At 44.6% G+C, this 16367-nt stretch overlaps 1 protein-coding gene across 1 annotated transcript in view; it reads right to left on the bottom strand.

Moving 5' to 3' along the window:
- The window catches only part of ABCA1 (ATP-binding cassette, sub-family A (ABC1), member 1), a 149520-nt gene that overhangs the window by 33748 nt on the left and 99405 nt on the right, over window positions 1-16367 (bottom strand). The window contains exons 18-30 of the mRNA XM_008587847.1: window positions 15853-15966; window positions 14059-14230; window positions 13082-13213; window positions 11989-12131; window positions 11552-11689; window positions 10257-10477; window positions 8972-9044; window positions 7858-8060; window positions 6544-6592; window positions 6230-6343; window positions 4928-5076; window positions 3150-3274; window positions 1307-1405 (exon numbers count right to left, since the gene is read on the bottom strand). Of these exons, the coding sequence (XP_008586069.1) occupies window positions 1307-1405; window positions 3150-3274; window positions 4928-5076; window positions 6230-6343; window positions 6544-6592; window positions 7858-8060; window positions 8972-9044; window positions 10257-10477; window positions 11552-11689; window positions 11989-12131; window positions 13082-13213; window positions 14059-14230; window positions 15853-15966 (1732 nt within the window). The remainder of the gene's footprint in view (window positions 1-1306; window positions 1406-3149; window positions 3275-4927; window positions 5077-6229; window positions 6344-6543; window positions 6593-7857; window positions 8061-8971; window positions 9045-10256; window positions 10478-11551; window positions 11690-11988; window positions 12132-13081; window positions 13214-14058; window positions 14231-15852; window positions 15967-16367) is intronic.

Below are 16367 nucleotides of genomic sequence, written 5' to 3'. Positions count from 1 at the left end.
AGCAGGGCATGTCTCTGCAAAGAGAGGACATCAAGGGTAGGCTCATTTAGAAGAGTCTGTCACCTCAGGAGTTGCAAGGTCATATTTTAACCACAACTTGCATCTATCCTGCACCATCTGGAAAAGATGAGCATGATCTCATTTGACTGTTTGATCCCTCAGCAGCCTTGTAAGCTGTGACATTTGATACATAAGGAAAATGGAACACAAAGAGGCCCTAATTGTTCATATACTGAACTCTATTCAATACAATCCTCCAGCATTTGTCCACACAGCCAATATTCATTGAGCATCTACTGTGTGCCAGACACTGTTCTGCATATTTGAGAGTCTGGGGTGGACAAAATAAAATCCCTGCCTCCATGCCCATGGAGGAGTTAGACATAAATAAATAGTTAAACAATGTAATCTTAGATGGCCAAAAATGAAGCAAAATAAGGAGAGAGTGACAAGAGAGAATGGAACTCCTAGAGAGATGATACTTCAGCCAAAACATAAATGACTAGAGAGAAGAAGCTAGGCAAATATTTTGGGGAAAATAACATTCCAAGCAGAAGCAGTGCAAAGTGCGGGTATAAGGGCCCTGAGAAGAAATGAGTTTCCATATTCTAAGAACAACAGAAAGGCAGCCTGGCTGCTTTTCTTCAGGGATCACCATCTGTGATTTAACAACTTCAGCTGCAAATTCTGCCTGAGCCTGGAACTTGAACCTGCCCCTCTCCATTGTCTTTACCGCATGATTTCCTGTCTTACCTTCCCCTACACATGCTTAGAGGTGGAGGGTATTTCTCTGAATTTATTTATCCACTGCCCACTTTTCGGAGAAGGCTTTTGAAGGAAAGTATGATAAAAATATATGATTCTAAAAGAAGAGTGTCCATTTTTATAAAAATTAGTATGTCATCTTTTCAGGTTGATCAAGTAAAGAAGCTGAAAAGCAAACTTGCAAATTATACATAATGGCAGCCTATCGATGCACTCAGGAACAGGAGTTAGAGAGAAGGAGATAGGGGAAAAGCATTTGGTCAGTAAGTATAAAGTGCTATTGAAATTAAATATTAATGTTCTAAAGCAGTAAACAAACGTCTGTAATGATGTGCTTTGCAGGATGTTAGAAGACTCCCAAATGTTTGTTCCTAGATGGTCTGATTAGATTCTACACTGGCTTTTTTAAATTAAAAAAATAATGACTCAAAGAGCAAATGAAGGTAGTCACATGTGGCATGCAGCTGATAAATGCAGTGTATTAGAAATCAAGCCAGGTGACAAGCACAGGAAGCCAGCTTACAGCTAAAGTGACACTCACGGGATTGGGTTTCCATCCATACATCGGGTCCCAAAGCCAGGCTCTTTGATGAGTGCATTCAAGAGTTCCTGGGTGCCCATGTCCTCAGGAGCATCATTACTGTGGGTACATGAGAGGCAGCCAGCTCAGTAATTCATCCAAATCAGGAATCAGGATATAGAAAAGTTCTCCTAAATTAAACATTTTATGAAGCACTTCCTGTGTGATTGCAACCCTCAGTGTTGCCCCCGTACCGGACCGGGGACCGGCAACGGGATCGCAACCCTCGGTGTTGCTCCCGCGCCTCACTCAGCCAGTGAGCGGGAACCGGTCTGTACGTGGGATCCGAACCCTCGGGCAGGAGTGCCGCCCCGCTTCCCAAGCGTCACACTATCCAGTGCGCCACCGGGCCGGCCCAGACTCTTTCAACAGAAATAAAAACAACACAGAACCCACCTACAAGGAGCTCAGACTCTGGCCGTATATCTGGTATTAGTCTAATATACAGCACTCTTAGGTGGAGCTTGTGTAAATATGTTATATGTAGGAAGGCGTGTATGTATTTGTGTGCACGCATACATATATATACAAAGGTGTGTATGTGTGTACATATACGTACACACATATACACACATACACATTTACGTATGTATTTTGATTTGAAGTAAAACTCACTAAGTATCAGTATTTCAAAAGTACTTCCACAATTATCTACTTGGCACAGACAACTAGGTTTTTCCAAGAAAAGGCAGGCGGATTTTACTAACTGTTTACATGGGCAACTAGAAAGCACAAAAATAATGGGCACAGGTCATAAACACAGGCCATGTTCTACAGCTATGGGGAATACAGTCAGCAGCTGGGAAAGCAAAGAATAGAGTAAACATGAACTATATAAGAAGAAAACACAGGGTTAGAGAAAATTCACATGTTTATATAGACAGTTGACCCTTGAACAACATGGGTTTGAAACGTGCAGGGCCACTTATATGAAGATTTTTTTCAGTAAATATATCAGAAGATTTTTGGTTAGGTATGTCATAAATGCAAACAGTTAAGTAGCCTAACCTAACAACAGTCTATTAGTAGATAAGTAGTAAATTTTTGGAGATCCAAAAGTTATACACAGATTTTCAGCTGCATAGAGGTTCAGCCCCTCGACCCCTGCCTTGTTCAAGGGTCAACTGTTTTGCCTTTCTTTTATTTTTTGAAAGGTTTCTTTTTGTATCACTGATACACTTCCCTCATCTACAGGTCTACGGATCCTACAGGACTGAACAAAAGCCAAACAAAATCCAGACATTCCTTTGTCTATTTGTTTGACATACTGGATTGTTATAGAGTAAGGGGTATTCTTACCCAAAGAACAAAAGCTAGCTAATATCCCAAACTTAAAAGAATAGGTAATAATTATATGAATTGTATCGTGCAGAAAACAAGAACCTGGAGGTCCTATGCTTTGACAGTGTATGGAAGCCCTGTAACTCCATTACAAAATTAAAACATGGTCCTAAAATTCCAAATATTTTATAACTTAATCAAAGATCTTGGCAAGAGTAGATTATTATACTTAAGACACTTATGGCTTTTCCTCACAACAGCAGCATAAAGAGGAGAGGGGCTGAAATGTGCAACAGACAACTGGCCTACTAGGTCAGGGTTAGTTCAGTGCTGTTCTTTGTATGCAATATTAGCTTGTGTAGGGGTCTGAGCCACAGGTGATAAAATCCATTCCCCACCCCCACCCCCCAAATTCCATTCCACTGTGTAATTCTGGAGTCCATTCCCTTGGCTCCTCAGCATAGTAAACACCCTTGGTCAGCTTGAACCCCTCTCTCCTGGGACACAGAAAACAAACACATACCTGACAAATGTGTATTGCTCATTATACATCCAGGGCTGAAGTTCCAGGCTGGGGTACTTGCCAAAGGGTGGCACAATCAGGCTGAACACCAGGGCAATGCAGACAAACACAGCTGGCAGGACGATCTATAACCAGGCAGTGAAGGGGAAAGGAGGGATGGCAGGAAAAGGGTGACTGTTAGAAAAAGGGCCAAGGGGCAACCCCCTACCGGTCCGGCCAGCTTCCAGACCAGTCAGCACAGGAATAAAGAGTAGGAGCCCAGAACTGAGCTCCACCAAGGCATTCCTGACAGCTGGGAAGCCATAGAGCCTGAAAACTAGACCTCTTTGAAGCAAGCAGCACAAGGCCAGAGGCTATGGCACCTGGCAGAGGCATTAAGATGGGAACTTGACAGAGTAAACCGTGATCAAGGTCAGGGTGACTCAGAATATTGGGTCCTGCCCTACTTCTCCCACAAGACTGAGTAAGACCACACTGGGCCAATAAGCCCAGGACGAGGAGCCAGAAGACGTGGATCCTGGATCTGACTCTAGTACAAGTGTACCCATGTTAAGTCATTTCCCCCTCTGGCCTCAGTTTTCTCATTTTAATCTGGTGACTGAGAACAGATGACCCTTTCAGATCCCACACTTCTACAGCAGTGGCTCCAATCAGAGGCCACCACAATCACTGTCTCCTGTGATTGCCTCAGAAAGTATAATTATCTAAATCCTCCTTGAACCTCAAACTTTCCACCATATCTTCTCCAAAAAAAATGACTTGTGCATACTTCAGAAGTAAACCTAAAGCTCCTTCTATTCATTGCTGAGAAATTTATCCTTTAAAAACTTAAAAGATTCAAATGATGCTCCTGGTTCTAGTATTCTGGGGTTTCAATGCAGAAAATTCTCATTGAGTGAATAATTCTGTGGGAAAATACTATAATGAGAATTATTTCACTTAATTATCATTACTACCTTCTTTTGTTATTATTTATGGTGGTGTTATCATTATCCCCATCAACAAACAAATAATTAAGCATAAGAGAGACTAAGTAACTTCCCTAAGGTCACACAGCCAATAAATAATTCAAATTTAGGTCTGTATACTCCAAACTCCTATTCTTAGCATTACCTACACAGTCTGTAGGGGAAACTCTCTGCAGACCACTTCTCTATATTTCTTGATTTTATACAGTGAAATAATTTTAATCCTTCTACCCGAGCAAGTTAGCATTCAAACACTGACATGCAGACAATAATGTAATGAATCTTCTATATTGGCTAATTATACTCTGATCTCTCTGGCTGTCTTTTCTATCAGTTTGAGTTAAATATCAACTTTGAGAAAAACCATGTTTCTAATAAGTTCACATATCATGTGCATCTGGGTATAACATTTCTCATGTTACGAAAGTTGAACGTGCAAACCAGTTTATCTAAACTTTATCCTTTTTATGCTTCCCTCTAAAATAAAAGTAAAATACACAAAACAAATACAAAACTAAATACTTACTAATGTCAGCCCCCTTTTAAGCACTCAGTCATTTTCATCCTCATGACAACCCTATGTCATAGGTACTATTGTTATCCACAATTTACAGATGAGGAGATCAAGGCACAGAGAAGTAACTTGCCAGTAGATGCACATGTGGCAAGAAGCAGAACTGGTACTGAAACACAGAAAATCTGGCTCCAGCATGTCTATCTTCTTCACAGTGCTCTCCTGCCTTCACTGGTCAGACAGCTTGCAGCCCACCCCTGAAGCCAGAGTCTCTGGCCTGGAACAGCACAACTCACCTGAGCAAAAAATCCTTTCCGACTCCGTCTAGCAATCAGCAGCCTCTTCCACAAAAGGGCCACAAACTGTTGCTGTGTGAGTTTCCAGCCCTTCACCTGGTAGGATCCTTTGCCATCCATCCCACTGAGAAGGTCTGTCTCTCTGGATTCTGCAAGAAGACAACACTGAAGGTCACCTGTTATCTTAAGTATTTTTGACCTCACCGTGCTTCCTTCCTCTGCTATTATCGGCAACCATCTTGGGGGCTTGCATTGGAAGCTAAAAGTATCTCAGAAGTAAAGGGCTTTCATGATAAATTTATGACCAAGGAAAAGTTATGACTCAAAATGTCCAACAATAGCAGTCTCTGCCTTTCAGTCCATGTCTGATGAGTACAGAAAATGAAGCTGTCTTGAGACAGCAGAAGAGATGCATTCGCAAATAACTAGGTGTTACAGAAAATCATCCAGATGAATCAAGTATCAATTTCTTATATTCTATGAAACAAGCCATGTATGTAGGCTGTCATACTTGAGAACTTACAATGGCAATTAGTCTCCCATTTATTACATTTTTGGTAAAAGCAGACACATTTCAAATGATCTAAGTACTGATGATATATGAAGTCAGGGAGAACTTATGAGCCACATACTCATGTGACCAGAGACTGGGAGAACCAGAAAGTTTTCTGTTCCAGAAAAAATTGTATAGAAATCCTTACTTTAAACTAACGATTTTTAACTGAAGTGCTTTGGCATCTTTACCAGTATTTGTTTGATTTCTTACCTCCCCTCTCCATCTCAGTCAAACACACAAGGACACACTCATCCAAAATATCTAAGTCTAAGAGTACAATTGACTCTGAAAGCAAATTCCCCTTTCTCTTTCAAAATCATTCAATCATATCAATAGATATTCAATGAATATTTATTCAACAATTAAAAACCTAATGTACATTCGGATCCCTGTACCAGCCAGCTGCCAAAAAAAAAGAAAAAAACCTAATATATCTAAGAAACTGGGATGCTACAGAAAAGATAATAAATAAATGGGTTCAGAAGATTGGGGCATCATGTTTTTATGTGTATCTTGAGAGAAAGATCTCAGCTAAATAAAGGAAGTAATGAGGATGGGCTCTTTCAGGTCTGACCTTATATAGAACACTGGAAAAGGAAAAGAGGCTTTTCTTGTTTTCTTACTTTCCTTTGGCCATGTGGGGATCTATCACCTTGGCTAAAAGCCATCAGAAGAAAAAAGCTGAGAAGAACATAAGAGAGAAATTCATGTTCATACCACATAACACAGAACTTGCCCAAACTGACCTGGGTCTATGTCAGAATCATTTGGATCAACAGCATCGTCTTCAGTGAAGGGGCGAAGACAGCTCTGCTTGTCTCCAAAGGCCCGTCTCTTTCGTCTTGCTGGCAAGGTACCGTCTGAAGGCAAAAGAAAAGAGTCCCACATTTTATTTTATTTTATTTGTAAGAAAACAAGCCTTCCACATCTTTAACAAACCTATACACTAAAAATGAAAATACAATAGACAATTCAAAGGGAAGGTACAGCACCGGTGAGCTAAGGCAAGCCTGCAGGAGGCACTATCCAAAGTGTCTGCAGCCCCCCTCAAGAGGGTTACCTGAGGTCTCAGTATCCACCCCACTCTCTTCAGCCACTTTGAGGAATATCTGGAAAAAAAAATAAGAGCAGGTAAGAACATCATAAGCACCAGCATTATAAGAGTAGCCACCATGGTCATGATCACTACATTACTGAATGGCATGTTAGCCCCTTAAGACAAAGAACGTAGAAGCCACATTGATTAATAACACTGTGTCAGAGTCACTTAGGAGAGAAGCTGTTTTTGCCAGAGAACATTTCCTCAGTGGTGAGAGCTATCAATCCAATCATTTTCAAATTAAGGTTACAGCATTAGAGCACTGCAGCAGAAGAAATTTGTTCTAAATCTACAGAGAATGAATTAAGTGTAATCTCTCAGGTCTGTGGCCCCAAATTTTGAGTAGGCTAGCACTGTGGTAAGTTATCCGAGATAGAATGATCAGGAGGAAATGGGCTTCCCATCACTAGAAATATTATGGCAATATTCAAACATCAGAGGAGAATCTGAATGAGATCAATGATTTCCAAACTCTAGTCTACAGACCACTGCACAGGAAGCATGCAATTAAAGTACAGACTTCAAGGCTTCACCTCCAGAAATTCTTGTTCAAAGGCCCTGGAGCTGAGCTTTGGAATTTTTATTATCAGTAACATCCCCATATGATTCTGCTGCACAGTCAGGGGACCACTGGGCCAGACAACTTTTTAATCCCTTCCATCCCTCAAGGTATGTGAAGTATCTCTAAAAGGATGCATTGCTACATGGTAAAGAGGACATGAGCTTTGAAGCCCAAAACCCCTAATTCTGAATCCCAGCTCAGCATCCCTGAGTATCAATGTTTTCATCTTGTTATAGGGATTAAATGAGGTTACAATGATTTAAAACACACACCCCAAGCTCGGCACCATCCAAAAATGTTAGTCATTCCCTATGCATGGGAGTCCAGCTGACACCTGGCCATGACACAGCCACACCAGGGAACAATGCTAATACTTCTTTCCTGCTGTCTCCCACTATGATCTTAAATGGTTAACTGGAGCCAACAATGCCCAAATATCAACAACCTGAAAGCTCAATGACCAACTCCACGGTAATCCTTCCAGCTGACACCTGGCCATGACACAGCCACACCAGGGAACAATGCTAATACTTCTTTCCTGCCGTCTCCCACTATGATCTTAAATGGTTAACTGGAGCCAACAATGCCCAAATATCAACAACCTGAAAGCTCAATGACCAACTCCATGGTAATCCTGTTCCCAATGTACGCTTCCCAGACAGCACTGGGATTGTTGGTGCTGCTCTGCTCTAACAGTCAGCCACTTAACTTACTTCTTCTAGGGTAGTCTCTGAGATGCCATAACTGGAGATGCCCAGGTCTGAGAGCCGGTCGTCAATCTCATGGAAGAGTTCCACAAAGGCCCCCTCCTTCGCAGCCTCATACGGCAGCACGTAGGTCAGCTCGTGCCCAATGTCCTCCACCAGTCGGGCTTCAGACACATGCTTCCTGATGAGGTTGGAGATAGCAGAGACATCTGGGGGACCAGAGCACAGAGACAGCTCAGTCAGTCCATACCTCCACAGTAAGGGCCGGCCTGCCCTCACCTTCTCTCTTTGCCTGCTCCTCAGAAACCCACCACTCCTGTGCCACACCTGTCCCAGATGCTTCAGTCACACCACATGTTCGTCTCTGGCCTGAGAATTCCAGGGAGGCAAGGACTATGTCTTATCTGCCTTTGATCACCAAAGCCAGGCACATTGTAGATACTCAATGCAAGATGGGTGGGTGACTTTCTGAGGTTGAAAGCCTGGTGTCTACTGCCTAACTTCTAAGATTCTCCAGTGGAAAACTTGAGTAAAGGAACCTTAGAGGATTATTCACCCTTCCTTAAAAACTTTTAAAGGAGGCTCCCTCTAGTTACCTCAACGGAAGGTTAACAGAAATCTTCCTGGAAAAAGCCAACTGTTACAACTGGACAGAGATGACCAGGGTCAAGATTCCTGATCCATATATGCTACTGGTGACACTGGCTTCCTACACACATGCCTGAGGAAAACCTGGAAGTCTGTTCTTGATCTCCTGGGCTCTCACCCTCCTTATACACTGAGCTAAAATCCCTCCCCAGTGGCTTAACTCTCAGCTCCTCATCCCTGGTCTCCAGTATCCAGTTAGATCCACTCCCCTATGGGATTTCCCCAACCCCCAGTCATCTCAGCTCTCTGGGATACTGCCCTGCCAGCTCCCAGCCCAAGCCCCAGATTCCCCAGCAAGCATTAGGCCAACCCACCACCACGCTGCACCCGCTCCCACAGCCGCCCAGCCACAGCCCAGCAGCAAACCTTGAGTCAGCGCCACCAGCCTCTGCACCTCTCCTCCTCTGCCTCCACTCTGCCCAGCTGGGGGAAGCTCAGGCACCACCTGAATAAGAAACCCCAGAGTCCTTACCGATGGTCAGCGTGTCACTTTCATGGTCACTGCCCAGGCCAGCATCAGAACTGCTCTGAGAAACACTGTCCTCCTGATGGCAAAGAAGGAGGTGAGAACGGGTCAGGGACCGAGCAAAGTATAGCCACCACCACCTTCATCTGGGAGGGCTTCCAAGAAGCCCTACTGTGTGAGAACTTGAGCAAAAAGCTTTTCCTGGGACGTATGCAATGGGCAGCCATGGTTTGAGAGGCTACTGTTGGACCCGTGTGTGCCATGTGGACATCTTTGCTTCCTGGGGGTGAGAAGTCAGGAGGCACAGCTGCCAACAGAACTGTGACCTGCCAATGAATGCTGCAACCAGGCATTCCCTAACCATCTGAGGCATAGGATTTACCTGGCTACTCGTCTAGTTCAATGCTTCTCAAGCTCTAATGTGTTCAATCACTCGGGGCTCTTGTTAAAAAAATGCCAATTCTGATTCAGTATGTCTAAATCGGGCCCAAGTGGCTGCATTTCTAACAAGTTCCCAAGGATCCTGATGCTGCTGGGTCTCAGACCACACTTGAGTAAGGAGTCCCTAGTTAAAAGGCAAGTAAGTGGACAGGAATTCCAAGGTTGGGATGGAAATGTGTTAGGTGCCACTGACATACCTGGTTACTGGGTTCTGGTCCCAATTCTGTTATATTCCTGCTGGGTGACCTTGAATAAGCTACCAAATCCCTACAAGCCTCACTTCCCTCATCTGGGATAATAATTGTAATACCTTCTTCCCAGGGTTGCTCTGCACTTTAATTGAGATGATAGATGTAAAAAAAGAAAAAAGTTTATAAATGGTAACAATGCTATGAAAAAATTAACTATTATAATTGTTTTCTTTTATGCCCACAGTCAGTCTTAAGCTTAATAAAGTACTTAATAAATACCTGTGGTTTTGCAGTTTAAAAGTTAAGGTCAATGAGATTTAAAGGTAATGAGCAGGAATGGCAGGATATTTTATAGCCAAGGCACTTACTTCTTGGCAAGTCTCTTTTTCTTTGATCATAAAGTCCTCTAAGGACCTTCTCCATCACTTATTGTGCCTCCACAGGAAAAGGAAATGGGATTCAATAGAACTAGCACAATGGGAACAGAAGTCTTCCTGGCTTTCCATGTACGAGGTACGATGTGATTCCAAAGGGATCATAGAGGAAGAAGATGGTAACCTCAACATGGCAGAACGGGCAGAAGCAGACAAGCCATTCACGGCCAACAAGCCCTGACTTCCCAGGTCCATCACCGGCCCAGCATCGAGACTGTAGCTCACCTTTTTCAGGTATGACACAGTGCTACTGCTATTTCTGCAGGAACTGAGGGATGATTCCACATCCTTCTTGACCAGTGTCAAGTAGTAGCCTGTTCCCAGCTGATTCTTCAGAAACAGGGAGGAGCCCACACAGCACAGCTTCCCATGGGAAATAATGGCAATCCTGTCCCCCAGGATGTCTGCTTCATCCATGTGGTGTGTGGAGAGAATAATGGTGCGGCCTGCCAGGCACAGACACAAAGACATGGGACAGGTGAGGCCTGTCAGTTCTCATTGGTCATAGCAGCAGAGACTACAGAAATATTAGCAGGGGTAAGCATGGGAGAAAGACCTGGATGCCAGTTTCACCCTGTGTGGTCAAGACCCCTAGAATGACAAAGCTAAAATACAGCTACTGCATCCTCATAGAAATAAGAAGAGCAGCATTTACTGGGGGACTTGCTACATGCCAGGCACTGTGCTGGGTGATTTATGTGCATTCTCATTTAACTTAATCCTCTCTGAGGTAAGCACCACTATTATTATAGGTAAGGAAACCAACACAAGTTAAGTGGCTTTCCCACAGTCTCAGGGCCAGCTGGAGCTGATCCAAAGCCTGTGTTCCTCACATGGAACCACAACATATCTCTAAGCAGACTATCTAAACAGACTGCCAGTTGTGTTCCTGCACCTCTCCCACTCCGTTTACTCATCCACTCTTTCAACAAGCATAAATTTAGCACACCATACGGGGGACAAAAAAAAATGAACAAAGGGCCAGCCCCGTGGCTCACTCAGGAGAGTGCGGCGCTCGTAGCGCCGAGGCCACAGATTCGGATCCTATATCAGATGGCCGTTGTGCTCACTGGCTGAGCGCGGTGCAGATGGCACCAAGCCAGGGGCTCTGATCCCTTTACCGGTCAGAAAAAAAAAAAAAATGAACAAAGACACAGCCTCTGCTCTCAGAAATCTCAGTCTATAGTGGAACGTAATTATAATCCACATGTATAAGTGCTACGCCAGAGTGCAGCACTGGGGGCTGCAGAGCACACAGAGCAGATGCCCTTTATCACCATTTCTCTTCTTCCCGCAGGCCCCTAGGTAATGAAGCATAAACTTTAAGTGTCTTATAAACCATGCCTCTTACCTCCATACCATGGGCGAGCACTGAGCCTAAGAAAAGCAGTTCCACATTTCCCTTGAGAAGCAATTCCGTTGCTCTACCAAGAACAGGCCTGAGATACAACCACACTTCTCAAGAGGCCCTCTCCTTCTCTCCCCCAGTCCATGACTCAGGATCACTACATGTCAGTTACCTTGTCGGTATTTCAGCAGCAGCTCCCATATTCCCCTGCGGGAGTAAGGGTCCACGCCAGCTGTGGGCTCATCCAGAATGACAACCTTGGATCCCCCTACAAAGGCTAAGGCCACAGACAGCTTTCTCTTCATTCCACCTACAAGAAAGAGAGAGAGACAAACTCCAGGACCAAGCCCAGACAGTGAGTGAAGTCAGAGGTGGTGAGAGGCAAAGGGAGGCCCCTACCTGGGGACAGAGCCAGGGACGAGTTTATGTTGCCCACCCACCCAGCCCAGGCCCCTGGGCAACTGTTATTTTTCATGTGTGTGTGTGTGCGTGTGCGTGTGCGTGTGCGTGTGTGCGTGCGTGTGTGTGTGTGTGTGTGTGTGTGTGTGTGTGTGTGTGTAGTTGGAGGAGGTGGTGAGGAGGGATAGGGAAGGGAGTTCCAGGCCTCACCTGACAGCTGACTTGTTCTGCTTTTCAGCTTGCTGGGTGGCAAACCAACATCCAGGGCCATCTGCTCCATCTCTGCTTTCACGTACTTCTCTGAGAGCCCTTTTAGGCGGGCGTAGAACCAGATGTGCTCTTCCACAGTCAGCCTACAGACAGAGGGGCAGGTCAGCTCTGGGCCCTGCAGGATGCACCAGAATATAGTGTCTCCTGACCCAAACAGAAGAGAATGAGTACATTTTTCTTCACCCTGCATGCCCTCCCTTAATTTTTTACTTTATCTATTTCTGAAAAATAATCTTCAGGAAAGATTCAAGGTAGAACAACAGTGAGCAACCACATGAGCTGCTCAGGAAGTCAAAGCTGAAATGTGACAGATCACTTCCAACCTATTCCCAGTAGGCCTGGCCACCATGCATCGGGAAGTTGCAACTTTAAATCTTGGGCCCCTAAGATGGGTTCCTCAAAGGGTTTTCCCAATAGCCCCATCAACCAAGATGTCAACTCGGTATAAACCTGGAGCAGTGCTCCAGAACCTCAGAGCACCTCAGACTGAGAGAAAAAGGCCCCTGGGGAGCACATGAGTCTGAGCTGCTACTTTAGATAAGAGGAAGTAGGGGCCCGCAAGGGGGAGAGGCCCTGCCCAAGGTCACAGAGTTCAGATCTTCATCTGCTCCACACGAGGGCTCCCTGGGGGCCCTGCTTGCTGACAGGACAACCTGAGTGGGAGCCGATGTCTTGTAGGAAACACAGGGCCATCGTGCCAAGGGTCCTGGGGTACTGCCAAGTGTGGGTGTTAGGGCTGTACCTCAGGGAGGGGTGCGGCCAGGGAGAGGATGGGCTAAAAGGCCCTGCAGAATGACAAAAATGGAGACCACTGTTTCCCAAACCCCCATCCAGTGGCTGGACTGATGTAACACCCAACAATCATCCTCTACTTTTCCTAAAATTGAAGAACAACTAGGTCTCAATGTGTCCAGGGAAGGGAGGCCTGACACCTACAAAGAAATTTAAATACTTAAGTCCCCCTCCACCCATGACTCCATGACATACATATCCAGAAAGCGCCTGTCCTTCTCAATGTGCTGCTGGTACTCACAGGTCAAACAGCACATTATGCTGGGGACAGACCCCCAGGTTCTGTCGGATGATGCTCAACTCGGAGCGAATGTCTTTCCCCAGGATATAGGCGGTGCCCGAGGTCGGAGGGAACAACCCGGTCAGGATTGACCTGGAGACGAAAGAAATTGAGGAATCAAGATTGACCCACCCTTAACTCTACATGCTCCATTCTAGGCTGCAGAGAGAGGAGAGGGCACCAACCCTCCCACCCTCCTACCTTTCTAATGGACCCTAATAGACCCTCACAAAGCAAAGAAGTCTTTTAGTAAATAACTGGGATTGGAATTATGTGTTGGAAATGGCCATTTTAGTACAAGCATTTTAAAAATGAAGCTTCCAATCTGCAATGGAAAGCATACCTTCAAACATACATTTTCTATGCCTATATCATGTGCATGAAAATGGACGAACTAGAACATATTATTCAAAGATAAAAACAATTATTGTCTTAGGGGGTAGGATCTCTGAATGCCTTTTAAATTTTTTCTGCAATGTTCATAATACATTGATTTTACATTTAAAAATAAGATAAAAGAAAACCAGGAGAAGAGTGTCACATCCAAAGACATATCTTTGGAGTAATTGAGGAACCACACTGAAAGCCACCAAAGCTATCTCTGGTTGAGATGCTTGCTTTACGGCTCTGGCCAAACCAGAAAAAAAAGAACGTTTTTCAGAACTGTCATGCCCTCAGGTTCCAAGAACACTGCAGAATTCTGAGAACTACATGGTAAATGTAATCAAAAGACCCAATCTGTTTTAGGTCGAAGAATATCTAGCAAAAATAGCAGGTGGAAAGCACTCTCATGATTAGATTATATTTTTACACTCATCAGCTCCTCATGTGCTCCTGCCCTTGCCCATGACCCATGCAATTTCCTTAGGTATGAACTTCTAACTATAATAGAGAACCTTCCTGTGACTGATTCTGTGAGAGCCACACCCTCTTCTTACATGGTGGTCGTCTTCCCCGCTCCATTGTGGCCCAGGAAGGAGGTGATCTGGCCCTCATAAAAATTCAGGGCCAGGCCATCGACAGCGACCTTCATGCCATCTTGGTAAACCTTCACCAGGTTCTGAATGGACACACCCAGCTTCAGGTGGGTGGGTTCCTCCTCCATGCAGACTGTGAGAAGAGAGAAGACAGAAATGAACCTACAGAGAATACTGACGAGTGGAGTATATATATACACGCGAGGTGAGCTTGTACTTTCTGAATTGTCTTCTCTCCATGGCCGCACTGGTTTCACAGGCAGGCAGGAGGTTATAAATATTTGCTTAGGGCCTATTTGGGTGCTGGTGTTGGTGATGGAAATATAATGATAAAGGAGCATTCACAGACTATGAAGGGAAAAAGAGTTGAAATGCAATTAAAATATAGGATGCTAAAAGCTGTTTAAAAAACACATCTAAAAATGCCATGAAACTGTGGTATATTCATACCATGATATACTACTCAGCAATGAAAAAGGAATGAACTGTTGATATGCAGTACAACTTGAATGGATCTCAATGCAATTAGGCTGAGTAAAAAAAGTATCAAAAGGTTACCTACTATGGTTGCATTTACATAACATTCTGGAGATAAAACTGTAGAAGTGAGGAACAGATTAGTGGTTGATAGGTGTCAAGGACTGAAGAAGAAGGAAGATGACTGTGGCTATTAAGTGGTAGCATTTGAACCAATGCCAATTTCATGACTTTGATATTGTACTATAGTTATCCATGGTGTTAGCATTTGGGAAAACTGAAAAAAGGACATAAGGAAACCTTCTCATGCAATTTCTTTGCAACTTGTGCATCTATAATTATTTTTAAACAAAAAGGGTGTTTTGCTTTTTTTTTTCTTTACACTCTATGGAAGCTCAGGGGAGGGAGTGACTGACTACCTGAGAATCTAGGAGTGCTGCTGAGGGGAGGGGACACTTAACTAGATCTTGAAGAGTAAGAAGGAGTTTAGAAGGCAAGCATGTTGGAGAAAAGGTTCTCTGTGAGCGGAAACAGTACATATGAAGGCATAGAGGGTGGAAGAACATGACTCAGCAGTTCGAGGTGACTGAAATAGGAGCTAGGTGTAGAGAAGAGGTAGGGGAAGAAGAGTAGGAACAGTGGGAGAAGCTGCTGGAGCCGTGGGCAAGGTTGCCAAGCCAAGGAGCACCGTAGACTACTGCTGCAAGGGCACAGAAGAGATCAGCAGAAGAGGACTTCATTAACTACTTGGGAAGGAAGCCACACTGAGCATAAAGAACGCAGAAAGCAGAGCCTTTGCTGAGCTATAGGTGCCTCTACCTGCAGTCAAGCCAGGAGAGGATCAGGGCTCTGGGTAATGGAGGATGAGAACATTGAGGAGCACAGGCCGAACTCTGCGGCCGCCATTTGGTGCCGGCATGCACAGGCCATACATAGGCCACCATGACAAAGCAGGCAGCGAGGCTATGGTTCCATAATCACAGTTGTCTTTACCTCTTCCTTCTAGTTTGTGAGGACTGCAGGAAAAGTATGCATGGGAAGGGGGGAGTTAAATGTACAGAGATCAAAAGACACTTTTCTAGAAGCTGAGAAAATAAAAGAGATGTCCCTCAGGGATCCAGACAGGGACTCCCCAATAAGTCAACAGCACTGGACACAATGGCATGGGAGAATTTGTTAAGAGACATTGCATGTGATTTCTCTGCCACTAGAGTGGTTTTAGACCTTCTCAAAGGGCAGGAGCACTAGCGTAAGGGGAGGGCAGTCAGGAATACTTACTTTCTGACATTCCCTTCTGGCTGGAACCAGGGTGGCTCTTCTCATCACTCTCCTCACCAAACCAGTAGGACTTGGTGCAGGGAAAATACCAGGGCCTGGGAATGCCATACTGGCCTGAAAACAAAGCACAGGTGTGATCCAAGCTGAGTGCCATCCCCATATTTCCAAGGTTTCCCAGCCAGATCCAGTCCCTCCTTGACACACTCTCTGGAGAAGGAACAGATTGGAATCGAGGCAGGGGGAGAGGGAGCTAACATTTCCTGAAAACCACTATATACAATGTACACTCTGCACCTCTCAGAGTCCTCCAAACAAGCCCATGAGGCAGGTGCAATCCCCACTTTAGAGATGTGGAAACTGAGGGATAAGTAGCCTACCCAAGTTTACTCAGCCAGTAAGTTAAGAAGTCAGAATTTGAATCCAGATCCGTGTGATGCAAAATTGCATATTCAATGAAAGAAGTTCAGGGAGGGGTAATAAACATTTTATATACACCTCCCTAGAGGAGAATCAGA

This window comes from Galeopterus variegatus, unplaced genomic scaffold, assembly GCF_000696425.1.
Source record: "Galeopterus variegatus unplaced genomic scaffold, G_variegatus-3.0.2 Scaffold4570, whole genome shotgun sequence".
In the NCBI taxonomy this organism is placed as follows: Eukaryota; Metazoa; Chordata; class Mammalia; order Dermoptera; family Cynocephalidae; genus Galeopterus; species Galeopterus variegatus.
The sequence above is the reverse complement of the archived record's forward strand: the minus strand, read 5'-3'. Positions and strand labels throughout refer to the sequence as shown.